The sequence below is a fragment of the Siphateles boraxobius genome, unplaced genomic scaffold (genome assembly GCF_051911475.1).
Source record: "Siphateles boraxobius isolate OS27281-9 unplaced genomic scaffold, OSU_SipBor_1 41, whole genome shotgun sequence".
Taxonomy (NCBI): Eukaryota; Metazoa; Chordata; class Actinopteri; order Cypriniformes; family Leuciscidae; genus Siphateles; species Siphateles boraxobius.
In genome coordinates, this window is record NW_027509042.1 from 38191441 (window position 1) to 38219105 (window position 27665).

The 27665-nt window shown below is 37.7% G+C and overlaps 1 protein-coding gene and 1 long non-coding RNA gene across 11 annotated transcripts; one reads left to right on the forward strand and one right to left on the reverse strand.

The window, feature by feature from the left end:
• Nucleotides 1-340: 340 nt before the first annotated feature.
• LOC143707282 (uncharacterized) lies at nucleotides 341-5276 on the forward strand. The gene is made up of 3 exons (XR_013193152.1): nucleotides 341-461; nucleotides 1912-2070; nucleotides 5048-5276. It is a non-coding gene; the product is annotated as an uncharacterized LOC143707282 (long non-coding RNA).
• Nucleotides 5277-5685: 409 nt separating this feature from the next.
• Nucleotides 5686-17632, reverse strand: cobll1a (cordon-bleu WH2 repeat protein-like 1a). 10 transcript variants are annotated; one of them, XR_013193056.1, is made up of 15 exons: nucleotides 17288-17333; nucleotides 17150-17204; nucleotides 16546-16596; nucleotides 15890-15970; nucleotides 15531-15678; nucleotides 15213-15414; nucleotides 13682-13907; nucleotides 13480-13524; nucleotides 12816-12901; nucleotides 12327-12548; nucleotides 11546-11654; nucleotides 10121-10262; nucleotides 9110-9957; nucleotides 8323-9018; nucleotides 5686-6182 (listed from the first exon to the last, which is right to left on the reverse strand). XR_013193056.1 is itself a non-coding variant. In XM_077199483.1 (14 exons), exons 5-14 carry the CDS (start codon nucleotides 15620-15622, stop codon nucleotides 6179-6181), a joined length of 2760 nt encoding a protein of 919 aa, XP_077055598.1. In that variant the 5' UTR covers nucleotides 15623-15678; nucleotides 15890-15970; nucleotides 16546-16596; nucleotides 17150-17204; nucleotides 17288-17632; the 3' UTR covers nucleotides 5686-6178. The 10 variants fall into 10 exon arrangements, 6 of the variants coding, with proteins under 6 accessions (XP_077055598.1, XP_077055595.1, XP_077055599.1 ...); XR_013193058.1 differs by having other exon boundaries at nucleotides 10121-10259; nucleotides 15531-15631; nucleotides 17150-17325; XR_013193057.1 differs by having other exon boundaries at nucleotides 10121-10259; nucleotides 17150-17311.
• Nucleotides 17633-27665: the final 10033 nt, after the last annotated feature.

Here is a 27665-nt window from a genome sequence, read left to right on the forward strand (position 1 = left end):
TTAATTACTTTTCATTAAAAAAAAAAAACAGGCCAGTTTTCATTTCAAATACACTGACACATCTAAAAGCAGCATAAGCAAAATGCAAATAATTCAATTAAGAAAAGAACATAGACAACCAGCAATGTTTATAAGAAAACAGGACTAAATGTGAAGAAGTCGAGGCTGGAAATGTTATGATTACAACATTTGCTTGGTTCTATTGTCCATTTCTATAGACTAAATATTGCATCTGTCTGTTTGTCTTTTCTCTCTGTCTTTCTGGGTAAGGGCAGGGAGGAGAGGCCATCCGCACTGCATTGTGGGGGTTAGAATGTGGTGACATCAGAGGAAATGTCAGAGATTGTGGGAGGCAATGTTAAAGAGAAACTCAGCTCCGTGCCTGAAAGCCTAACTGACATTTGTGGACAGTCGGAAAGGTCAGGCATACCTTCAGATGAAAACTGCTTAAATAGTATCAGGTGGGTAAAATAATACTTACAGCTATGCTGTACCACTACTAGTGTGATAGTGTGTTTATACAACAGTTTGAAGGCATAAGTGTGTAAATAAATAAGAAACAACAACGGGGTGTCTTAAAAACCCCTCTTGTGTGTGGAACTACTTCTTTATGATTCAAATCTCAAGTTGACAGTTTAACAGTTGAGCCCAAGCCTCAATTACTAATCAGACATAAATGTCACTTTAGAAAGTAACGAAGGAACGCTGAGTTGAAGTTAAAAGCTATATAGTGCAGCAGTCGGGTTCCAGAAGTGAAAACTCTATTCATTTTCTCCATTGGTAAATTGATTATTAACGATAACTTCTAAACCTTTAAAGACAGCCTTATTGTGAGCTAAGGTGGTTAATCGATGGTTTTTGATTCTGCCGAAGCCGTCAAATTAGTTTTAAAATAATTGTTTAACATCAGAATTCGAGATAAAAAACTGCATTACCCATGATGCTGTACCGAAAATCCCACCAATCAGAGTCAAAAGGCTTGATCGACTTGAACCGGCGCTGCACAGACCGATCGGTTGATGACATCAAAGTTCCGCGAGAGCGATTAGAGAGCAGACGGCTCCTTATGCTTTTGAATCGCTCTCGCGGTACTTTGATGTCATCAACCGATCGGTCTGCGCAGCGCCGGTTCAAGTCGAACAAGCCTTATAAGAAGCAAAAAGGCTTGTTCGACTTGAACCGGCGCTGCACAGACCGATCGGTTGATGACATCAAAGTACCCCGAGAGCGATTAGAGAGCAGACGGCTCCTTATGCTTTTGAATCGCTCTCGCGGTACTTTGATGTCATCAACCGATCGGTCTGCGCAGAGCTGCATGAAGTCGAACAAGCCTAAAGGCACCAAAAGATCTCGTTTAGCTCCACCCACTCCCATAAGCACTGCGAATGACGAATGACGTAATCATAGTCCTCTTTCACTCTCAAAATAATAAAAATTGTAATTTATATGCATATTTTGCAATAAACTTAAAATACCTTGTTTTTATATATACTAATCATCATTTTTAAATGCATAGTTTTATATTTCTCGATTTTCGATTATGCTGTTTGCAATGCTTAATGGGATTGTAGTTATTTCCCTCACTAAAGCTACAGTACACAGTACACAGTCTTTTATATTTTTGTCTGATTTTCAAAAACTTTTTTTTTTGCTTCCAATCAAAGAATCACCTTGTTGCAGGTTAGTTTTGTTCATGGATTATAATGCTTTAACAAAGACTTTTTTTGAAATCCCTATGGGATATTAAAGGGTAACTAAACCCTAAAACAACTTTTTTTAGTTAATGATCTGTAAGACTGGGGCTTTATTATTGCTGTCCATTGATTCCAGTACATTTTTTGACATTTGGGTATAAAGTGTTTTAATTCTACAATATATGGTGTAAAAATGTCTGAGTGCTGCCCTCTTCAGGTTGAACAGTGACTACTGCAGTTGAATTTTCCTATCGGATGTTGTGGTACAGCGTGACGTAAGCAGGCACTAGCTCACCACGCCCTTGCCTACAGAGAGATGCACACGGGTCTCCTCCGAGTGCGATTACCTGCATCTGATACAGCATTCAATCTTCAGGTCAATCTCATATTCATAATAGGAAAGTATTTTTGTCATATTATAGCCTACTTTCTGGTTATGGGGATTTCCAATGACAATGTTGGTCAATTTGGTTGCGTCAGGTCACTGTTTCGGACGCTGTTAAAGGGTTAGGAAGAGTAACCCCTGACCCGACGCACAATGTTTTGACAGTCGTGGAAGCGCAGAGGATAGAGAAAAACAAAACAAAACACCAGTCACGAAAAAGTCTAAAACGACCATTTTTAAAGAGAAATGTCGTAGGAGCTTGAGTTTGTTGCCCAGCCCTGTTTGTTTGAACCGCGAGAGGCATCTAAACTTACGATACTCCTACATCCTACATGCCTCACTGGTTACTCTTACCATAGACCTAATAAATGCATAAGCTATTAATAAATAACACTATTGGCTGCTGGATCGTACGTCAACGGCGCCGCCATGTTGCAAAGGGCAACTTTCCCATTCTCATAAAGCGAATTGAGAAAAATGCCTGCTTCGTGTGCTGCTTGGGGCTGTACAAATCACCACAATTTTGAAAACAGGTCTCAGGGAATTACCTTTCACAAGCAAGACTGAACTTTTGTTTCTGGTTGTATTTGGTCATTATATAATTAGTAATAGTAACGTTAGTTGGCCACCGGTGTCAGTCAGACTAAAATAGCTAGCGATGTCGTTAACTTCGCTGTGAAAGTTGAGACATGAGTTGACATGATTTATATTATAGTTTTAGCTTAAATGTTATATATTATATTATAAAGTAAATTTCCTTAAAGGAGCATTGCATAGGTTCTGAAATTTCTAACCGTTACTGACACCAGTGGCCGTTAGAGAAACTGCAGCCAGTCTTGTGCTTGTTCTCGGTGCGCACGCTCGTATGAGCACGACCACAGCAACCAGAGAGTTGTAACTGTCTTACCTTTGCAGTAAAGGAAAGCCAGCTCGTGGTCTGTTTTTATACCCAGCGCTGACCGGTGCTCCCTCCAAGAATCAAATGCCGCACCGATGTTGACTCTTGTCTTGTCTTTGCCCGACGCCGGTCACTCTCTAATTTGGCCGAACTAGATAAGGCTTTTTTTTTTTACTTACAAGGAGTTTCCGTGTCTGGATTGTGCTGGAGGCTGGTCGCTTCTTTCCGTCCGCAGAGTCCATTTGAAACACTAACGTTACTTACTGCTAGCGATTGCTGGATGCGTTCCAGGCAGGTTTTTGAGCACGTAAATCACGACTTCAAACCACGACTCACGACTTTGTACATGACTTGGTTACAGGTTGCCTGGAACATGGCATAAGCCCAAGTAGACAAGAACGCGCATGACGTCACGTTTTGTGAATTTTCGCACAAATTCGGACCCGACTCCTCCACACACAATTGAGCCTACAGGCTGATAGAGGCAACCGGGGTGGACATTAAGGTGTCATTCTTTCTATTACATTATGGTTAGCTCATGTACAAATGAAAACTCTATCTTAAAGATATTTTTAAGTAAAAAGCTAAACATAGTCCCTTTAAATCTAAATATTCATCAATATTTTATTAAAACCGGTAACCAAACAGTTGATGGACCCCATTGACTTCCATAGTATTTTTTCCCCCTCCATACTATGGAAGTCAATGGGGCCTATCAACTGTTTGGTTACCTTTATTTTTCAAAATATCTTCTTCATTATTCATTTTCACAGAGATAAGATGTATTATGATACGGACAATCTGTACATTATTAATTCCACAGTCCAAAACCGTTACTTTTAAGCTGCTGTCAGTGAACTCAGCGACCCATCAAAGTCTAACAGATTTCACTGGATTTTTAAGTGCAGATATCTGTCTGACAGCTTCATCTGAGGCCTGTTCCATCTGAGACAGAGTTTATGTAAATAAGTTTGGCTCTGATTGTTAATTAGGGCTTTAGGTGATCAGTATTCATAAGTGTGCGTGTCTGTGCTGCGCGGGGGTTGGGGGAGCGCTGATCTGGCTTCAGTGACCAGTAGGAAGTATGCGCGCCACAAACTTGCCGGAATACTGATGAGGGAGGTGAGAAAGGCACCAGTCCACCAGGGAGAACTAGATGCTTCCTCCATCTCATGCACCACCAGTGGACTTTACACAAGGTGCATATTTTAATGTGAGAGCATTTCAATCAGTTCCCTCAGCATACTTACACACATATAGATCAAACTAGCTTTATAAAATAGGAAACATGCATAGGTCAGATGACCAATAAAGCCCACCTAACCCCCCAATCGGCTATGGCAAACATATACCCGCAGTGTTTACGGCCACACGTGGGTTTCAATAGCCCAAATTTGATGAAAAGCCCCTCGTTGTGCTTAGCAGGGTCCTATTAAATCAGCCATGCCAGTTGGAAAACCATTCTTACACCACGGAGAGGTGTCTCCGAGTGCAGGAAAACATGCCTTGAAAATAAGAGGAAAATCTGAAATGGCTGAAGGTCTAAAAGGTGGAGATGCAACCACTCTGCAAGCTGTTGCGGCCTTGAGAGAGTCCTCTTCAAACAAAAAGCCAGGAAGATAAATAAACTTCATCCTTTTTAATGTATTAGACTGCCCAGAGAATAAAGCAACGCCGGGAGCTTTTTCCTTCAATTTTATGAAGTCTATAAAACTAGTCTTGACACAGAGAAAAAAATGTTTTTAGATAGGCCTACCATCGATTTTCTGCTACTAACAACACTGCGTCTCTGGTTGAAAAGCTCTCCTGTAATTTGACCTATGTGTTTATCATTAAAAAAAATGAGAGTTGAAAGGATCCGCAAGGTAGGCAACAGTACACGAGTTACATTAGGATCAGTGAGGTGGAAAAGTGTTTGACATGCGTGCCTGTGACAAAAACACATGCACAATACACGGTTCACACAAGCTCTTATCGCTATTGGTATATACTGCCCCCTAGCGAACATCAGTTACTCTAAATGAGTTTACAAGCAAACATTTTACACCTAGATATGATTTTCTCCTGCAGGTCAACATGGTTGAAAGATTGTGCGACAGTGAGTGATCATTCTCTGAATGAATGAAGATGGCAGCCTCCAGGTCATGTACTTCAAGGGGTTTATGAAACAACGCAGCAAATGCCATTGAGATAAATGGGAATGCTATCAGCTTTCTCCAAGTATTTTTGACCTACTAGCAATGTCTAGGGATACGTATATAATAGATTCTGTGGACAAAAGCAGCCAATCTAGAACCTTGAACGGCTAACAATTACATAGCAATGTGCTCACAAACAACCCACTTAGCACACAGAAAACATTCACAACCCTCAGGTCTCCCTCGAAAAAGAGATTTCAGTCTCAAGGGACTTCCTGGTTAAATAAAGGTTAAATAAAAAAATAAAAAATAAATAGTTTAGCATAATGGTTGTATGGTTTGCTGTCTGAATTTGCAAAAGCACATAGACTTAAGAGCTATAGTGCAAAGCAAAATTTTCAGTAAATGATTACATGAATTTCTCCATTAGTGCATGGCTTTGGATGACATTTGCCATACCGTATAACACTTCATAGTGCTATTTGGAGTTTAACAACACATCACCACCCACTCTCTGTCTTTGCTATGATATTGTTCTCCTGATCTGAATGATGAATCATACTTTGCCTGTAAATTTTACAAGCGGATTTTATTTACTTATGCTCAAAAATACAAAGGACAAAATGTAGAAAATAGTATCCAGGCAAGTTTCTCAGAAATAATTTCTTTTTTTTAAAAAAATAAGAATTTAATTCAGAATATGAGCCTTCGTTATTATACAAAATATATACATATGAATACATGCATGTTTTCCCCCCACCGCATAATATTGTTCTTGTGAGAGTCAATGAAAAAGCTGGAATATATCACCTTTTCTGAAAGTATTCTCAGGACACATGAAAATCAGATGACAGAACAGGAAAATTCAGATCAAGCGTTCAAACACGTTTTCCTCATCCAACCAAAATATCCATAATGATTAAAACATAGAATCCAATAATCATATGATAAGATTAATGAGGAGTTTAAATATCAGGAGTCTGTCCTGCTCTTCAATCTGATGAAGAAAACCTCTTCCTCATTCAAGCCAAATGAACACTTCCATATTCAGAATGACCATCAATTACCTGAGGGAAAAAACACATAGTAAGTTACATCTTTCTGCAAGTTAGATATAAACTTAGTCTAATTAGACAATAGAAAAGAATTGTGATTAATCTCACAATAAAACTGTCAAATAAACAAATTTGGTAAATATTTAACAGATGTTTATATCTTAATTATTTTAATATTTTTCCCCCTCATATTTTTTGCCCATTTGCCTTTTCTAAAGATAAACAGACATCAGTCATTCAGGAAGCCATGGCAGTACATTGTATTGTTACATATTTTGGTGAGTTATTATTGGATTACATTATCATTCCAAATTTCATAAAAACACACACTGTCGTTCAAAAGTTTAGGATCAATATGATTTTTTAAATGTTTCTAAAATAAGTCTCTTCTGCATTTATTTGATCCAAAATACAGTTAAAACTATAATATTGTGAAATATTATTACAATTTAAAATAACTTTTTATTTGAACACATTTTAAAATGTAATTTATTTCTGTGAAGGCAAAGCTGAATTTTCAGCATCATTACTCCAGTCTTCAGTGTCACATGATCCTTCAGAAATCATTATAATATGCTGATTTGCTGCTCAATAAACATTTATTATTAGTAGTAATGTTGAAAACAGTTGTGTACACATTTTTTCAGGATTCTTTGATTAATTGAAAGTTCAAAAGAAAAGCATTTATCTGAAATAGAAAGCTTTTGTAACATTATAAAATGTCTTTATAGTCCAGTTTGATAAATTGAATGTATCCTTGCTGAATTAAAGTATTATATAATGTTGTATATAGTGTATAATGTAACAAAAGTTTTCCATTTTAGATAAATGCTGTTCTTTTGAACATTTTATTCATTAAAGAATCCTAAAAAAAAAATACACAACTGTTTTCAACATTGATAATAATAATAATAGTTTCTTGAGCAGCAAATCAGCATATTAGAATAATATCCGCAGGATCATGTGACACTGAAGACTGGAGTAATGATGCTGAAAATTCAGCTTTGTCGACACAGAAATACATTTAATTTAAAAATATATATTTAAACAGAAAACAATTATTGTTTACACTGTATTTGAGATTAAATAAATGCAGCCTGGGTGAGGATAAGGGACTTCTTTTAAAAACATTAAAAAAAAACTAAAAAACTTACAGACCCTAAACTTTTGAACGGCAATGTACAAAACATAATCAGGCTATGAACTCTGGAATGCATGAAAGAATGCATCAATAACTATAAACACACATGTGCAACACACATAAAACATGCTTAGAGGAAGGAAGATCTCCATTAAATAAACAAAGAGACTATTATGAGTGTCAGACGTCATTTACATTACAAACCACACACACACCACATTCCCTGACCCAGACGCACAATACATTTGAAAGAGGGCTATACATCCTTTTCATTCTGTTAGTTTCCTGTCCGACGAAAAAGATAAACACTGTTGCAAAGTTTATGGTTGGTAAAAAATTTGTTATTGAAACAACAAATAGCTTAAAGCTTAAAATCAGAATCACAGTAAAAACAGTAATATTATGAAATATTATTACAATTTAAAATAACTTTTCTATTTGAATATATTTTAAAACGTAATTTGTTTCAATTTCTTTTTGCATTTTTAATCGTCTTCAGTGATACTTCAGAAATCATTCTAATATGCTGACGTGCTTAAGATAAATTTCTAACTATCACAGATAAAAACGATTGTGGTGATTAATATAGTTAATATAATATTTTTAAATGAACTTTTTCAGGATTCTTTGATAAAAAGAGCAGCATTTTTTTATTTAAATCTTTTTTAATATTATAGATGTCTTTAAATACCATTGATCAATTTCATACATCATTCGTACTTGCTGAATAAAAATATTGTGTAAAAATAATAATAATAATAATTTTCCACTGACCCCAAACTTTGGAACCGTAGAATGTTTGCATGTAGTAGTATACTGTATGTTTTGGCCCAATAAGTTCCATCAATTCCACATGTGAGGGTCAAGAAGTTGGTTGACAATGGAACGCAAAGTTATGTAATTTAGCAATTACTCTTTGTAACCATGCACAACAAATAAATGTTGATGATTTCATTAATATTAAGAACCTTCTATTAATATTTCAGAGATTTTTTTGATCAGTTTACTCACTGTGTGTGCATGGGCAGCTCCCGTCTTCTGGAGCAGTTGGGATCCAGCCCTGGTTTGGAACGCTTAGCCTTCTGAAATACAGCCAAGGCAAAAAGCGACACTGTTGCTGGAGGGCAAGGGTCAAAGCTTGACTGTGATTTCAAGGTGTTATGAGGTTCTGGAGTAAAGTTGCTATTGTTTTCAGCACCAGGGGTGTACGCATTAGGGTTAGTTTGTGTAGAGTGGGCTTCTGGTTTGGAGTAGTGCTGGTAAGGCACATATTTGGGCTTTGAGTTAACACTTAGATCAAAGTTTGACCATTGGTCATCACAGGACTCTATTTCCTGCTCACTCCTGTTTTCTATATCCTCTTTGTATTCACCGCTCTTCTCATCCCAGTAGACAGGTGGCGGCGGTGAGGGAAAACCCATTTCTTGCATTGTGTTCTCTTCTTGCAAGTTAGTATTTTCTCTTTGAATCCTTCCCCAAACATCAAATTGTTTCATTCCATCATTATCACCATCTAGAAACTTCCTTCTCCTCTCTTTGTACTGCTCTACCCAGTCTGTCTCTTCTTCAGTCTCCACCAAAGCATGTTCTTCCATCTCCTCTCGCTCAACAAGACCTGTATTTGAATCGATTGACCTGTCAGAAAGTTTATTAGCTCGTTTTAAAGGACAAGCCAAACTGTCTCCTGGTTCTAGATGATTCATTTTACTGTCACTTAGTTCTAGATGATTCATTTTACTGTCTCTTAGTTCTAGATGATTCATTTTACTGTCTCTTAGTTCTAGAGGATTCATTTTACTGTCTCTTAGTTCTAGAGGATTCATTTTACTGTCTCTTAGTTCTAGAGGATTCATTTTACTGTCTCTTAGTTCTAGAGGATTCATTTTACTGTCTCTTAGTTCTAGAGGATTCATTTTACTGTCTCCTAGTTCTAGATGATTCATTTTACTGTCTCTTAGTTCTAGAGGATTCATTTTACTGTCTCCTAGTTCTAGATGATTCATTTTACTGTCTCCTAGTTCTAGATGATTCATTTTACTGTCTCCTAGTTCTAGATGATTCATTTTACTGTCTCCTAGTTCTAGATGATTCATTTTACTGTCTCCTAATTCTAGATGATTCATTTTACTGAACATTTTATCTAAATGTTCTGGATTATTTAGGCCCCTTTGTAGTGATTCTAAGCTCTCATGAATAAATTGGTCCTCTTCATATTCCAGCTCCAAATTCTCACTCTCAATGTCCGTCCAAGCTTGATTATCTTTCTCCAGGTGCTGTAGATGTAGAACCTCTGATAAGTGCTGACTTTTGTCTGAAACCTTGCCCCCATTCCTGAAAAGTTCAGATGGGAGTTCGTCCAAAAGCTCTGTGGTGGGCGTCTCAATGGCATCCGGGTCTCCAGGACTCAGGTCTTTCTCAGCTTTAGTAGCAGCGCATGACTGTAATGTCAGTGGCAGATCGAAGCACTGCCTGCTCTGTTGACGTCTCTGGGGAACCACGGTGAAGGTGGTGAAACCTTCTCTCTCAGAGGGGCTCCTCAGCAGGTGACAGCCAGGAAGTGCCTTAAGCTCAGCCTCAGGGGTGTGATGCTCCGAAAACAAACCCGTAGACGGATCTTCTGCTGGTTGATTCTGGGATATAGGAGAACTAAAGAGGAAATTGAATAGGAAGATATTCAATTTTAGAAAAATAAAAACAGTGAAATGGTTTCCTGGCTGATATTATATGACTGAAACACATCCAGGAAATTTTCTATATTTCTAAGGAAGAGCAAATCATGAAAAATTGGATCCAGACAAAATGAACATACTTTGCAGAAGACAGCGTTCTCTGTTGCCGTGCCTGCAGAGATTGCGCAAGTTCGCTCATAACTTTAGCGATTGCAGGGCACCGGTCAGCTATGCGAGCTCTGTGTTTGTCTGAACGCTTGTCGTCCCCTTGAGCTTCATCTACTGAAGCGAAACAAAGTGTTATGACAGACACAAATGTTTTCATGAGTGTGTCTTGTGTTTATCTGTAAAACCATCTCATCTGTAACCTCTTAATACAGCACCAACACAAACAGCAAAGTGTACAGTAAATATTTTTTATTTAATTTATTCAAATATGAATCAATCAGTATTCAGCAAATTGAATTTCAAAGGTTAATTTGGCAAAAGACAAAAACAAACAACTTAAAATTCTGAAGAGAAAGAAAACAAAAGACAAGCACACAGAAAATTAAAGACAAATATTACAACATTAAAATGATTCTGACCAAAAGCAAAAAAACAAAACAGCTTTAATTAAAAAAAAAAAAAAAGATATATATATATATTTGTGGCTGATGAATTCATTTAGATTTCCTGAAATGTGAATAATTGAAGAAATTCTTAAAAGCATCCCTTTTGACCTAACATCTTTAAAAAGACAGACATGATTGACATTTAATAAAGCTGAACTGCAATTATGTGGATAAAAATATCAAAGACTGATTACAACCATCTTGAGAGCGGTGTCTAACTGAGCAGCCATACACCTTGCTGAATTAAGGCACAATTATTGTACGAAAGCACTACGGATTTGCCTGCTAAACACGGAACACATCACATTACATTTCAAACTTTATATGGTCTAAGCCAGAGAGAGTGATATTAAACATGGAAGCTGATTAAACAACAGACAAAGCAGAGTTCAGTGCAATGTGCATAAGACATAACGGCTATGTAAAACAGAGGAAAAGAAGCCCATCACCGACGAGAGCAGGAACAGAGAAGCAAGCATTGAGGAGAAGAGGAAAGGATGTGCTGCCAGTTAGGCACCCCCTCCTGGTAGGACAGTGTAAAACAAGGACAAATAATTAATCCAGCATTTGAAAAAAAAAAAAAAAAAAAAAAAAAAAGAGTTTTATGAAAAGGATGTAACCATGGCTGAGTCCGAAATCGCATAATCTTGAGTAGGTACCCTTTTATGAATAAGTAATTACTTCACGGTTGCTAAAAAAAAAAGTATGTTCTATATAGAATGAATTTAATCCGGATGTACTACATTCGGCATGTTATCATTGTCATGTGACCTACTATTCACTGACATTCATAAATCCTCTCCCGTTGCCTCATAAGATAGTAAAGTGTCTACTGGAAGTAGAAAGTCATCCAGGGAAATAATATACCGTTATATAGTCAAATATGGCTGTTATATATACATATACATATACATATATATATATAAAAAAGATATAAAAATGAATACATACCTTTGTTATTTGAATTGGATGGGGCAGGGCCATCACCCGGTGGGGGCGGAGCTCTCCGTTTAGTCCTTTTACGGGAGGACTCAGTGGAAGAAATACGACTGAGCAGACCCTGAGCAAAGCACATAGAGGATATGTTTGTAATAAAATACTAATATACTGCTTCATGCATATAACAGTAAATACATTACTTAAAGTGAAACAGTATGCACTATGAAATTTTAAACAATAATATGCTGTAGTTGTGACATAACTTCATTACATTACTTCATTACTACATTTTTGTAAGTGTTATTGTTAACAAAAATTAAAACTAAACTTAAAAATATTTCAATAATTAAAAGTAGTTGAAGTAGAAACTAACAAATAAAAAATAAAAATAAAGCCAAGAATGATAAAGCCTGTGAAAAACAAATGAATAAAATTGTTAAAAAGCACACAACACAATTACTATAACTAACATTAAAATGAAAGAAAAATATTAAAACAAAAACCAATTCAAAATAATGAATGAATACTCTAATAGTGTATATATATATATATATATATATATATATATAAATAAATAACACCAATGCATGCTAATATGAATACTGAAGGAATACAACTCAATTTAATAAGGCTAAAGTTAAAAGGGCTGAAGTTTATTTTAAAAAAAACTATTTAAATGATTACAGTGTAGTTTAAACCTCCATTTCATTGCTAAACCAGCTGATCTGCAAATTAATTACACACAAGCTAATTCAGGTTTGGACTGGTATGAAGATGCCCAAAGCATTCCCACCTGTTTTTCAGCAGGGTCACTTTCTGATAGGTCAGAAAAGTCTCTGGTGTGAAGTCCACAGGAGACACTCTGGGACGCCGTCATAGGAGGCTTTGGAGCGGGTCTCTTCTTTGCCATGTCGGCAGGGACCATGGGTAAGGTCGAGTAGCCATTAAGACCATTCACCCTGACCGCACATTGGCCGTTCAGTTTAGGAGATGTTGAAGCACTGTCAGTCAAAGCCTAAAGAAGAAGAAAGAAAAGAGCAAAAATTTGAAATTAATTTCAATATGCAAATTGCATTAATGTCCATAAACATGAGACCAGACAGGCAGATGCAAAGGCAATCTGAAAGATAAACAGATGCAGAGACAGATGGGTGGACCTGGACAAGTGTTTTACAGTGTTACAGTTCATTTATGATAACCCCCACCCCCCATCTTTTCCTGAATATGACAACCAGCAGGTTGCACAGACTGCAAAACCAGACAGACTGACAGGTGTACAAACCTTCTCCGGTGTTTTCTTGCTCTTCTTGAATAAACCAAAGAAACCTTTGTTTCCCTTCTCCTTGTGGCTCTTTTCTTTGACACCACCTGGACACACACAAAAGAGCCTCATAGATCAAACGTATACTTTTGTAGACAAATCTGAGCAGTGCAGAAATGGTTGGTTCGGTGCTATATTAAAGATATATTATATTTTTGTGATTTTTTGTTGTATGGAAGCTTGTTTCCGCCACATAAAACATTTTAAAAGATAATAGCGACTTTATCTCACAATTTCAGGTTTACATCTTGTAATTCTGACTTTATTTCTCAGAATTGCGAGATATAAACTCGCAGTTCTGACTTTTTTCTTGCAATTGCAAGTTAATCTCTCAATTCTGACATCTTTTCTCAGAATTATGAGATATAAACTTGCAATTGTGAGTTATAAAGTCCAATTCTAAGGAAAAAAACACTTTATATCTCACACTTCTGACTTGACGCGCAATTGGGAGATATAAAGTCAGAATTTCGCAATTTTGTCTTTATAACTCACAATTGCGACTTTATCACACAATTCTGGGATAAAAAGTCAGAACTGCGAGATAAAAAGTCACGATTACCTTTTTTATTTTATATTCTGTGGCGGAAGCAAGCTTCCATATGTTTGGACTGGAGCTTGGTACCTTTATGAGTTGATACAGGATCAACAGGAGGATTCGTTGGTTCCACTTTAAGAAAAGAAAAAAAAAAGTCAAATCCTACTACAAGATTAAGATTATTTTAGTACGCAACAAAAAAGCTTTATTGTACATTGTAGTATGCAACAGTGTTACATAATTACACTACAGTGCTTTTACACTGCCCTATTTTTCCTTTTTTACTGACCTTTCATTTCCTTGGCATACAGCTCCCTGATTCCATAGTCATTCAGTGTTTTGGTGAGATCCAGGGTTTCCTCTGATTTATATGTCTTCAGTAAGACGGTGGCATCAGGGTTGAACTCGCACTTCTCACACACTGTGGGCATTAACTCAATCAGCGGCACTGTAGGATTGACCCGTGCTACTGCCTTATGGGACTTCTTGTAGTTTATCAGAAGACGAACTGTTGCCTGGAAAATTCAATTTCAATTTAAACTTTTTATGGCAGGTCAATGTGACATAAGACAACCCTGCTGAAAAATCCAGAAATTCCATGTTGCTCCAGATTGGTATAGTGTTGGTCTAGCAGGTGGACCAGCATAGTCATACTATTCTCAAGCTAAACTGAGCTGTTGTAGCTGGTTCACCAGCATCCCATGCTGATCCCAGAATGCAAAACACACCCTATTTTCGGTGGCCAGCAATCCTGGATTTTTCAGCAATGAAGACAGAGCCTCTGTCACAATATGCACGAATCTCTACTATATTAATTTGTATGCACAAAAGAAGATGGTCAAAAGAGTATGATGTCTGAATAGCAGCATTCATGAAGCAGTAAAAGAACACCTAAATGACCTATAGGCAAGTATGACAATTCAGATTCCGCAACATGCACTTTTTTGCACCATAAGGGTATACAGAACCCTAGATGAACTGCTCGATATCTGACAAAAAATTTAAAAATAAAATCAGGATAAAATGATGAAATAAGATGGACATAAACAGTGTTGGGGAAAGTTACTTTGAAAAGTAATGTATTAGAATATAGTGTTACTCCATTAAAAAGTAACTAATTGCATCACTTAATTACTTTAAGTTACATTACTTTTTCCCATCTGGGCTGGGTTTTTTTTTTTTATCACAAAGAAGTTCTATTTTTGGGCAAATGTAAAGGCCCTTTCACACCAAAAGTGAAATCAATAAGCCCCAGGCTAAAGGAAATGCAAATTCACACGTGTTCAGTAGAGGGCGCAGCTCAGACAAACCTTTCAGCTGTGCTGCCATTCTGGATTGCAGAATAGGATGGAGGAGAAGAAAGTTGAACACTTACTTCACCAATGAATACAAGAAATCTAAAGTCATTTTTGCTGAATCAAAGGTCAGCAGCAAGTAAATTGGTCAATAAAGTGAGATTAAATGCATACAAATATATGTTTTAATTAACATTTAATTATTGGAGGTTTGTGTAGTATTTATGTAGTATTGTGATTTTGCATTTCACTTATTTTACTCGTTTCGAGGAACACTGAATCTTTTTATTTGCAAGTGAGATTAGTAAATGCCACTCACATTTAGTCTAGAACTACAATATATAACCATCATGTATACACAACGCTTCTACACTTACTCCAGATCTTTCTTAACATGGGGACAAGAGAGCTGTCATTCAATTGATGGGTTACTTGAAAATGAATCTATTATCTAATCGAGTTACTTGTAATGCATATTGTAATCCCCAACACTAAATATAAATCATGGCTTTCAATCAGACTTACCAAAGGAATATGAGGTTTTTTCTTGTTAGCATCACTTCCTTTAGATTGCAGGACAACTCTTTCGAACTCAAGAGAGCCAATCATGGAGTTGGGTTTGAAATTGATGTGGTTTTGATTTGTGGAGATAAGCTTGATGACATGATCCGATGGAACGAGGTGGTGTTGAGCACACAACGTAACCAGAACATCCATAACTGGTTTACTGCAAGCGCAAACACACACACATACAGCTGGATTAAAACATGACCAGACAGTCATTTCAATGAAAGGATTGGTGAAAATGTGCAATATCACCTTCACTTTTTCCTTCTCGCTCACCTGCCATGCACTGTGGCTGTGGTCTCCTGTCCTCCTGGAAGCAGTACAGTCAGAGGGATGTCCCCGTCTAGGAGATCTTCTTGGGGATCCATGGCTGTGTGCTGTAGGTAGTATGAAGGACAGATTACGCTGTAGATTTTGGGTTGTCCTATTGATGAAGCAGAAAAATAAAATAGCTAGGTCATTCAGAGAACACCCTACACAATTTTTTCAATTAGAAATGATGAGAGAAAACCCATCCAGAGAGAACCACTCAAGGATTTGACTTTCTGGTGGTAGTTCTTTGGAACAGAGGCATTTATGGCATCCACTGTTACACACTCATGACAGAATGCTTTTTACTGAATCACATCACCAACCTGTGTGAAAAAAAAGCCTCTCTGTGTCTCAGCTAGGGCTGTGCAGGGGAGATTTCCAGGTATGTTCCATCAACTGTGAACCTTTTAGAAATGGAACAGATTTATCTGTAGTTGCTTTACCTTTTTAAAAGTAGTAAAAGCACAAATCCCATGTTCTTTGTAACACATGAATTGCCTTTAGGCCCCCTCCAAATAATATCTAACTTTAGAAATGTATAGAATTATTTAATTTTTTTACTTTGTTAAAACACAATCAGCTGTGTCTGACAATTTCTTCACAAACTACAAAATAGCAGACAAGTAAAAATACTTTTTTTTTACACTAGGCCTACTTGTTTAAAAGTTTGTGTTCAGTAATTTTTTTTTTTTTTTTTTTTTTTAAGGAATTAATGTTTTTATTCAGCAAGGATGCATTAAATTGATCAAAAGAGACAGTAAAATCATTTTCTGACATTTGCACCCTATTCCCACCCTGGAGCATTTCTATCGAAACTTGAACTTTTATATTATGAATGTTTAATTAATGTTCAAAAATAACGAAAGAACACAAACCAATGTTTAAAAGTGCACACCAACATGTACAAAACTTTGATAACTGTTGAAAAATGCTTTTAAGGTCTTGTTTGTGGAACTTGCCGTTACAGTAGCCTACATACCAGTTCAGCACAAAATGAAGTCCGGATCACGGCGGATTACAAATTCCAACCCTTGAGAGAAAACAAAATACATTTAATTAATAAAATGTACCCATCTCGAAAGTGAAAATTAAAAACAATGTTGGGCAGCCAACGCCTTTGGGTGTGTTTGGTGCTCGTTCACTTCGTTGGAGCTGGTTAATCAAGCTTGCGCGTTACTTCACGCCTCCCTGCCGCTGATCAGCGAGGCAAAGCGGAGTAATAACACATGTCAATTTCCCATGTGAACGAACTCGACAAACGCCAAACGCTCGTGCACCTGGTGCGTATTTACCAACCATGGCCAGCCAACGCTCGGTAAATTCACTCCTAAATACACATTTGGTTGTGTTATGCAGAGATATTTACCCATTATCTGCCCAGTTTACTCTTATTTTATTCGAAAAGTTCAAAAAATGAAATTTGCAATACATTCACTACAGCTTAAAAGGGTTTGTTACATTACAAGCAGGATTAACTTAAGTACTAGCTCACCGATGCGCACGTAAAGCAGGCTATTCAGCGCTTGGACACAATTTCAAAATGTATGGCAGTGATGGCACCTGTATCTTATTTATGCCCTTACCTTTGTGTCCTTACCACAGTCTTTTGAAAGGGGTTTCCTCAAACACCTGCCGTTCCTAAATAATAGAAGAACTAACTGAGTAAAGAATCAGAGTGAATGCAAAGACAAGCGTTGGTAATCCTCTAGTGTTGTCAGTACCATATGGACATGCCCAGTGCTGTGACATCAACAAATCTGTTTCCTGTGTGTGTGAGATAGCATTTCTGTTTTGAGGCTATTGGGTTATATTGATTTAAATGAACATTAAGTCACCATCAAAATGGACAGATCTTAATTTTTACGGAATATTTCAGTATTAATTCTAAACGATTTATTTGTTTACATAATTTTTTTTAATTATTATTAAAAGAAAATTCACGTGGCCTCATAATCTTTAATCAAGAACCCTCCCCCCAAAAAAAGAAAGAAAAAAAAGAGGCTTGTTCGACTTGAACCGGCGCTGCAAAGACCGATCGGTTGATGACATCAAAGTACCGCGAGAGCGATTCAAAAGCATAAGGAGCCGTCTGCTCTCTAATCGCTCTCGCGGTACTTTGATGTCATAAACCGATCGGACTTTGCAGCGCCGGTTCAAGTCGAACAAGCCTAAGAACTTGACCCCACTTGCAACCTCCTCTTCTCTGATGGCGTGTTTACTGGCGAGAGGGCGGGACAACCTGTCACTCATGAGATCGACCAATAGCAAACCACAAAAATCCAACGTTTCCACGACGGACAAAATTGAATCCACTTTTTCCTGTTCAAGAAGCCGTTTCATGAAAGGGAAGAAAATACTATCGCAACTTCCGTTTCGTTCCAACTTTAAATTCACAAATCAAAATGCTTTTTTGTTGAGGAGTAGTTTTGTATAAAAAATAAATTTTGTTTATAAAGTTACTATGTTAGTGCTCTTCGGCCACTTTACAGAAATATTTGACATTTTGAAATTTTAAAAATCGTAGCTGCATCGGAATGGTACGAAACTTGGTGACTTTTATAGCACTTGGGATATAAACAAACACAAAAAATAAAAAAATATTGGGAAATAGGCGAAAATACAGATCATTTTTTTGTGTACAATAAATCAGCCACGACGCAAAGAAATGTACACATTTGGAAATGTGAACAATAAAATCAATAATTAATCCACAATGTAAGAAAACAGTACAGAGCAATACAAGTGAGCCATCAAGATTGCAAAATAGACACACAAAGAGAGAGAGAGAGAGAGAGAGAGAGAGAGAGAGAGAGAGAGAGAGAGAGAGAGAGAGAGAGAGAGATTAATTGGTGAGACTGATACAGAGAAAATTTGTGAATATGTGAAATAAAATCAATAGCCTAAATAAAAAATAAGGGGGAAGCATTGTAACTTATCCAAAATAAAAAAGTCACACACTGTGTCTGCTCTTGAACATGAAAGGCCTCTATTTTAACCTGAAATACTGCATTAATTGAAAATTGACCCCCAAATGAGGAGCGACAGAGAGTTAATTGTTTGAGGGAAGCTGTGAGAGAGAAAGTTGGTATTTGGGCATTAATGGATCAAGCAACATGTGTTTACGTGTGCACTAATTAACACTAGGCACTGGGAATCTTCAAGAACTTCTGGCGGCTAATCACATGAGGGATGAGTAATCAGAATATTGTGGATGTCTGTTCTCTCAGCGTGTGTAAAGTCTCAGCTGCAGAAGTTGATTCACTTCAACACTTGCTTGCTCAGCAGGGCCACACAGACGTGTAGTAATTTAGTTCTATCATACATGGGTAAAACGTTTTGTTTGTTTATTTTGTAAGCACCAAAGGGGTTTCTACTCCACAGCCCCGAAGAACAGGGTCAAGGACTCATCACAGTAATTATGTAACATGTATACTACAAAAATGCTCTAGTCATTTATAGGACTGTGGTTTCATTGTATCAAAGACACACACAGACACACACACACACACACACACACACACAGCGAAATGCACAAATATAGCCTTGTGTGTAGATGTTTACATTTCACGTTGATAACATGACCTTATTCCCCTTGCAGCAGGTCACAATGCCATCTCTCAGAAGACTGTTTATTTTGCACATCCTCTGACCAGTGGCCAGCTCCACAGAGAAAAGTCAGACCTTGAATCTTTTCTCATGTGTCTGTTTGCATTTCAGTTCATGTGCATATTCTGGCATCTGAACAGATATGTGTGTGTGTGTGTGTGTGTGTGTGTGTGTGTGTGTGTGTGTGTGTGTGTGTGTGTGTGTGTGTGTGTGTGTGTGTGTGTGTGTGTGTGTGTTTTCAGTGTCAGAGGGGTGAGTTGAGATATTCAACATGCCCATTCTAATGAAGGCATGTACTGCCACACTTTAGTGCTAATGTAACTGTCCAGTGTGTGTAGATTGGGACTAGCCTAATTATATTTTAGGGTATTTGATTTCTTAGCATATATAGCTCATTTTAATCTAACAAATATATGACGCTGTAGCAACAGTATTTGAATAATTTCAAATACAAGTCAGTCTGCAGTTACAGCACTTCATTTTTTATAGTCATTTAAGGGTGCTTGTTTAACTTTGAGCAATTTTATGTCCGAGCATAAATTAACAGTAAAAAAAAAACTGGCATCTGTGGTTGGCAAAATTTCACTATAAAAAATACTGTGACAATGTTTCTGGTATTATGGGATGCCTGTATATATTTTACAATGTATGACCATATTTTTCATAAAGTGATGTTAATATAATTATTTTAAGAACTTTTCATTGAAAGGTTCTTTAGGGAAATATGGTTCTTCTGTGGCATTTGTGCAAAACCCCCATTTTGGAACCTTAATTTTTACCGTGGGACCGCCCCAGGACGCGATTGGGCTAGTTTTGATTTGATTTTTGAAGGTAAGATCTTACAGGTTTATGAATGAACCGCTCATTTTAAAATCTTCCCGGTCTACTGACATTTTTTATGACATCCGCTAAAAACACTACAATGCTCATGATAACTTTCGATTAGCAAATCCACTTCACCAGATAATTAGGCTACTCTTCAACAGCGATGCCATATATAGAGGTAGCCTACCGCAAAAACGGAGGTTCAAACACAAAATTGTAAAGATGGCTCCATGAGCACTTCTCCTTTCTTCCCTATTGTAATGTATACCTGAGTGAAATTGGTTTGTCCATCTGGAATTGGTTGGATGGTTGTGGTTTGCTATTGGTCAATTTCATTTGAGTGACAGGTTCTCATCCCGCCCTCGCGCCAGTAAAAACGTCATCAGAGAAGTGAAGAGATCTGGCTGCATTAAATAATTTAAAATAAACTCTGCGATGTTCTATAAAATGAGGATGATCAATTTTGATTTCATGTTGTTGACTTTAAAATGACATTTCCATCACAGAATGGGCCAATTACTGCAAAGAAATCATATTTACAAAAATCCCACAGAACCAAATGTCATTTTAAAATAACCAACACTTTAAAACTTTAAGAGATTATCTAAATGTCAATTTCTAAATGCTTTCATGATACACCGTTTGATTAGTCGTCACTGGCTGAGGAACGTGGGACTTTTCACTGAACGTAACGGTTTGTTAATCCGTTCGGCGGGGTAAACACTTGTGTCACCGCAGCTGCTCCATTGAGAGAGTTCAGCCGTGTTCTGTCTGCTCGGCGGACTGGTGATCCTTCAGTTTCGCCCCATGACTCGATGACAACCCGCGGGCGAGAGCACTTAATGAGGGAAGCTCAGTGAATGTCAAAACCAGCGCGATGCGTCATGCATCACCACGAGCCCTGCGGAGGCGCGACGCTGGCACAGAGCAGTGAGGGTGCGGTAATGCAGTAAATCACTGTTCTTTTCTGAGTGTTTATTTTTTACGATTGAGACCATAGGAATTTACCAGTGCATCCATCCATACTAAACATCTAATGAACAAGAAGAGAATCCGATAAGTTTCTTAGCAATTAAAGCTCATGTGATAGGGAAGGTGTCATAAGAAGCTCAAACATTCCCCTCTGTCGCCACCAGGGGGCACTGGCGTATTGTTTGGAGCAGCGTGCCTCTCCCATGCCTCAGGTCAGGTGAAGTGTACGCCAGCAACCTCTTTTCAACATGGATAAAGATTATTCATTTTGACCGTGTCTGGTGAATTCGAGGATTTGAGGAATGAACAACCTCAGTCCCTATATAACACAATAATATTTACTGAACCTGTAAAGGCCTGGATTTTTGAAAGTGAAATGTAGTGATTGGCTGAGAAAAGTACAAATAATCTTTTAATATTGTCTAAAGCGTTTTGTCTCTAGAGAGAAGATAGTTTTTTTTCTTGTGTGGTTCATTTAAATGTGGTACATTGTTTTATAGTACTTTTAGGGTAATTTAGGAAAAACAACAATGAAATCAATTCATGTTATGTCAGGAGTGCTCCGGTCTTACCAGCATCTCTCATGGTTCTCACATGCACTCATTCAGCCATCACCCGAACCTGTCACTTACCTCATCACCTCACTGATAAAAGCACACACCTGGAATACACACATTGTCTGGTTTTGTTTGAGCAAAAAAATATTGTTGGTTAAAAAAAAGTACCCTGGTTGCCTTAAAATTTTGAGTTCATTCAAATGAAAAATTCAAGTTAATCCAATGAGGGAGATTGGTTTAATCAACAGAAACTGAAAATATGATGTTATCTGAACCACATAAATGATCTAGGTTCGGGCCTGATTACCTGTGTGAGTGTAAGATACCTGCTAACTTGCCACTACCCAGACGAGGTGTGCGATCCATCTTTCCATCCCGCTGTCACATACATACCCTGCAAAGACAAAGACTGATTTATCCCTGTCAAGATTCTGTGTTCACGTGCTTAATCTCAGTACTCACCTGTTTGATCTGCTTCACTGCTGCACAATAAGCATCATTGTTAACATTTATCTGCTTGTCCTCTCTGAGTCTGGGTGGTGAACGTGATTTCGCCAAGTACCACATGTTCCTGGATCAACATCTTTGTTGATCCTGGAACAACTTTCCAGTCAACCAATCAGATTTGAGGGACAAGTTTACAGATTATGTCAAGTTTAGGCTTAGAACCAGGGTGAGGTGCTTCAACATCAGTGTTATTAGCCTATCATTACCCTCTGATTTTAGGAAAAGTTATGGGTAGAGTTGGGGAAGGACTACATTTTTGGGACAGGAATGTTGATCCAGGAACAACAAAATATGTTGATCAAGGAACATGTCTTACTTGGCAAAATCACGGTGACCGAGTCTGGGTGCTGTAACAGTTTATTAGTTATTTGCATCAAATCGCGAGACAAAAATATTCTGAGTGCATAATAATTACATACAGACAACACAGACACTATATACAAAGTGTATAAGTATACAGAAGATACAGATTTAGATATAGAAGGTTTGTTATAAAGCTTTTGTAATATCTGCAAAGGATTTGAATTATTATCAGTGTCTTAAAAGTCATGTCTTACCAAAACATTTTTATAACAGTAGCATTTTAACTTAAGCTATTCAAACAAAAAATAACATCTGATAATCTTTGAATAAAAGTAAATTGGACTATTGGACAGTTGTGTTGACATTTCAAGCAAAAAATCACAGGGAATGCCAGGGTTAGTTCTCACACTTTTAATCCAGTGAATATTTCCCATCCAGGGTAGATTTATTAAGTCAATTTATGCATAGGCACACAACATGCGTGTACAGTTGCTTTTCCCACCGTTATTGGCCAAGAAAAAAAGATACAGCTCAAAGAAAACACGTTGCATTTTCAGCAAGACAAAAGAGTGAAACATAAAGTAATTCAAGAAACAATAATAATGTAAAAATGTATGTAGCCTACAAAAATGAAAAGTAAACCGCTTCACATAGGTAGATATATTGTCCTCTGTGCAACCTCCATATTTTCGTAACAGTCGTCGACCGAGGCCTCACATGCAGGTTCTGGCTCTAGCTGTGCATTGATTCTGAGTCTGGAGTCGAGTCGTGAGGCTCGCGCTCGCGTCACTCCCACCACCCAAGCCACCGATAACCGGAAGCGACTATCAGCCGTGATATTTGGGGAGACGAACGACAGCTGAAAGCGCCTTTCAATGGATAAAAACATCGCCTCATCTTTTCAATCTGTTTGACAACAACCGCGTTTTAGTGGGAGGAAAAAAACAATAGAAGGAACTAACGGCAAAACCGAAGTCATTGGAACCCACTGTCATCCAGGTTCGATCCTGACAGGCATCGCTATGGTAAGTAAAAGATCAATTTAGAAACGTCTAGAAAGGCCTGGCAAATAATAACCATATTTTGCCTAATAACTCAGCAGGTACAATTGCAAGAAGGATCGTGTAAATGTTAATGTATGGCTGTTATAATTAAATAGGCCTATGGGCTATTTACCTCACAAAAATACAGTGATTAGGACTTAATGTCCTTAATGTTCGGAAGAAGAATATTTCATTCATTTAAAGGTCATCCTCTGGCTGCTCTACATCAAACACAGTGGGATTTTGATAAATGACGTGAAACAAAATAATAAATCGTATCCATATTAATAGCCTATCATAGAGGCTGAGGCATATGTTTGCGCTGTAACGTTAATTGGGATCATCCAGGCACAGGTTTAAACGGGATTTGGATCGCTGACATTATCGCTTTTAGCCATATCAGGGGGTTTTACAGGGGATTTGTGAATGTAGGAAAACTGGACAGATGTTTGGGTTTCTGTCCGCTGGTTGCCTATGGAGATGATGATGGTGCTGCTGAATTTGGCTGATCCATCAAAATTAGGGAGATGCTGCTTGAGCGAATGACTGCAGTTGACTGTTTAAATCTTAAGAGAATAATAACTCTTATTTTGAGGATTTCACAAGTCGTTGGCATTTCCATAAATCGCATTCATAATGATAATGATTGTCATTGAAAAGAGGAGCAAACGCGACCCCCTCCTTCCCTCAGATTTCCACACCCACCCACAGTCGCACACTGGCTGTAGAAAGGGAGTGAAAAACACAATCCGAAAACACCATTATGGGCCAATTTGCGGTGTTAATGCGAACCTTTATGCCTCGGAAACACGTTTACGTTGGAGGCATTTTTGGTCACTGAAAAAAAGGCACACCCAGAAACGTTTTCTCTGTCGCCTAGACACCGTTTAACCCTTTGGGTGGGTTTCTCGTTACGTGAAATCACATCAATCTCGGTTCTTCAGTCAGGGTCGGACTCGGAAATGATCTGTTGTAGCCCCAGGCTGCGTTTATTTTTTTACACAAAGCTCTAGAAATGGCCGTGTAAATTGTACGTTAACAGTCATGTTTTGGGTGGACCTCGAGCCTGCGGAATGGAAATAAACGGAGACGTCAACATGGCGACAGCTGCTTCGCCCCTGCGCTCGAGATGAATCCTCATAAAGGTAGGGCCTTCAAGCTCACCTTGGGCTTCTGTCACCATTCAGGACAAAAATGTGCATCAACTTTCATTAAAACCTTATTTGTTTATTTTGGTTCTTGAGAGGTATAGGCTACTCAGTTTGCCTTGTTGAAACACATAGGCTAAGCTATACGAATATTCTAAAATGAATGCCAGTCCATTTTGAACGTTTCTTACGGTTTGCATTTTGTAGACATTTATTTTGTATTATAATATTAATCAATCAGTGAAATCCAAACGAACAACCCATTCATTAAAACAGTCTGAAAACTCTGAAAAGATTGAAAACTCATTTATAAATTTTGAATTTGCATTTTAATGGCTTATATAATGCTAGAGGAAATTTGCTATAATTAAACCCCAGAATCACCCGTGTTCAATACGTAAGAGTCAAACTGTCATTAAGAATAGCATGCGAATATAACGGCGGTGGAGGGAGCGCGTGGCGGATGACCTGAACTGAGCCCAAGGCGGAAGCGCGCGCACCTGTGTTTCAGCACCATGGAGAGCAGCTGTTGCGAATCACTACTATCCAAGACGTGGCAGAACCATTTTAACGCACAGTTGAGGAAAAAGTGGCAAATTCTTGATTAGAAATCAGCAACACAGCCTAGTATGCACTAACGGCTTTGTTGGGACATGTAACGTGTTGGTGTTTTGTTTGAGTTTATTGTGAGGTGGTGTGTGTGGAAGGTCACCCCTCCCCCTATCTGTCAGAAATCATATACATTCATTCTTTATTACACATACAGTGTCTACCCGTGTATGCATGACTGTCATGGTTTGAGGGGAAAATCTGACACACAGATGCCTAGTTGGCCTGGAATATTTTAATCCACTTTCTCTGTGACATACTGTCAAGATCTTTCAGCATCTTAACTGGAGTATCATGCAGGATCCACTGAGGTGACATATTTTACACTGATGTTCATTGGTAGTCACCCATGTTTCTTGATTATGATGGAACATGTAACTTTATTATGATGCCACCAGAGGAGCTTCCTAAATTTCCCAGTGTTCGTTTTTTGACAGCTCATCAAAATCGTGAGTAGTAGTAGTTTGTGCCTACTGTATTCTTAAATTGTGCCAATCTCCTCTCTGAGGTTTACTTTGACCCTGGAGACAGGGCTGGGAGTAATGGCACTCCAGAGGGTTGGCTCATTTTTGGATGGGGGTTAAATAAGTGGATCATTGGATGAGTGCTTGGGTGGGTAGACGCATGGGTGAATGAGTTGTTTTTTACTTTGTCCTCAGAGGGAACAGGCTGAACTGGCTGGGTGACGGTAGGGAGAGAGTGAGACAACTCACAGTGCTCACTCACAGACCCACACGCACGCAAACAATTGCTTGACGAATATTAGTCACAGTTGCAAACTGAAATCTAGCCCAGAGCAGACTAAGGCACCTGGAATATTTTTTTGACTAGAAAACATTGTTAGCGGGAGTTCTGCACAGACAAAATAGCACCTTTCAAATGCAGACAATTCAAACTTGCTCAAAAAGCTTACTGCACTAAGAAACTAAATCTAAGCTTTTACTGATTTTATTAGTATACCTTCTTTCTTAAGTATTGCTTTATTTGAGATATGCTTCATATTCCAGGCATGTCATTTTCATGCCGATTTGTATAAGGATGTTTGTTCTCAAATTACTCAAAAAGTTTTTTCACCTTGCTTTTTAGTGTGGTAGTTATTTGTGCAAAAGGGAAGAAGGCATGTGTCTAAAAAAAGGAAAAACGGAGCCTGTGCATTTAGATTTAGAAAAGTATAGATGCATATGGGGATGCAATTATGGCATCTTTAACATGGTTTTGAAACTTTAACAAGAATTTGGGCTTCATTTTTCAGAGTTGTCTTAAATCCACCATTTCGAATTAGATTATTTAAAAAAAAAGATGAATAAATCTAAATTGGGGGGGGGGGGGGGGGGGGGAGGTGGGGGGGTGGGGGGGGGGGGGGTGTATGGGTTATGAATTTCATAATCCATTTTAGATAGCCAGATGCATGCTCAGGTGCCACTCACAGGAATTTATCTCCCAAATTGGATTTTGGATTCCAATGTGAGTTATGTGACATACAGTGTGTGTTAAACAGTTAATAAATTGATTAAAATATAAGAAATAAAGGAAATTTAAACTATGCAGTGTAGGAAATTCATACAGTCGGTCAATTATACAGTAGGCCTACTGTTTAGTGGTCATTATTAAACAATATTTGACCAAGGTATTCTGTGACTGACCAGTCAGAATCAATAACTACAGATAGCTGTGTAATAAAATGTGGGTTCTTTCACTAGCGATATTATTATGTACTCTATAATTCAAAAATTTGGGGTCAGTAAGACTTTTAAAATGTTTTTGGAAGAAGTCTCTTATCCTCACAAAGGCTGCATTTATTTGATCAAAAATACAGAAAAAAAAGAGTAATTTTATGAAAAAGTATTACAATTTAAAATAACTGTTTTAATATATTTTAATACGCAACTAATTCCTGTGGTGGTAAAGCTGAATTTTCAGCATTCAGTAAAATAACTGTCACAGTCATTACTGTCACTTTTGATCAATTTAATGCATTCTTGCTTAATTTGCTTTTGTTAGATTGGATGGATTCTCTACGTCAGAAATGTCAAATCCGACCATGGACGCCGAGATCTGGTCAAAAGATTTCCATTTGGTCTGGTGTCCAAAACCAGTAAAAAACCTGTTAACAGAAAGTCTTGTCTGATTCCCCAAAACTTTGATACCCTGGCACCCCAAAGAGTTTGACTGAGAACGCCAGAGAAGAGCAGAAGCAGGAGACAAAGTGATGATAATAAAATAGCAATAGAAATAGCAGAGTTTATTGAATAATCTTAATTGCATATGTTTCTGTGCTCAGACTTTGTCTGACCAGTTCAAATCCAGCATGTGTTATTATACCAAGGGAAAAACAATGTAAAATTACTTCTTTAAAACATCATCCTGTGATGTTAAAAACCTTGAAATGGGAGAGATTCTCTTATCTCCTAGTCGTGAAGAAAAAAATCCCTTAAAACCACACAATCATAAGATTAAACAACAATTAAAAATAAATAATAAGAAATATAAAAACATAAAATTGATAGGGGTCATGAAGCCCCTGGGACT

Bases quoted from the DNA above. Each gene is read 5' to 3' on its own strand.
- cobll1a (XM_077199480.1), bottom strand. From the start codon at position 15,622: ATGGATCCCCAAGAAGATCTCCTAGACGGGGACATCCCTCTGACTGTA. The intron at 13,908-15,212 runs GTAAGTCTGATT...TGAATTTTCCAG, and splicing joins AAAAACCTCATATTCCTTTG to GCAACAGTTCGTCTTCTGAT. The intron at 10,263-11,545 runs GTATGTATTCAT...GTTTCGCTTCAG, and splicing joins ATCCAATTCAAATAACAAAG to TAGATGAAGCTCAAGGGGAC.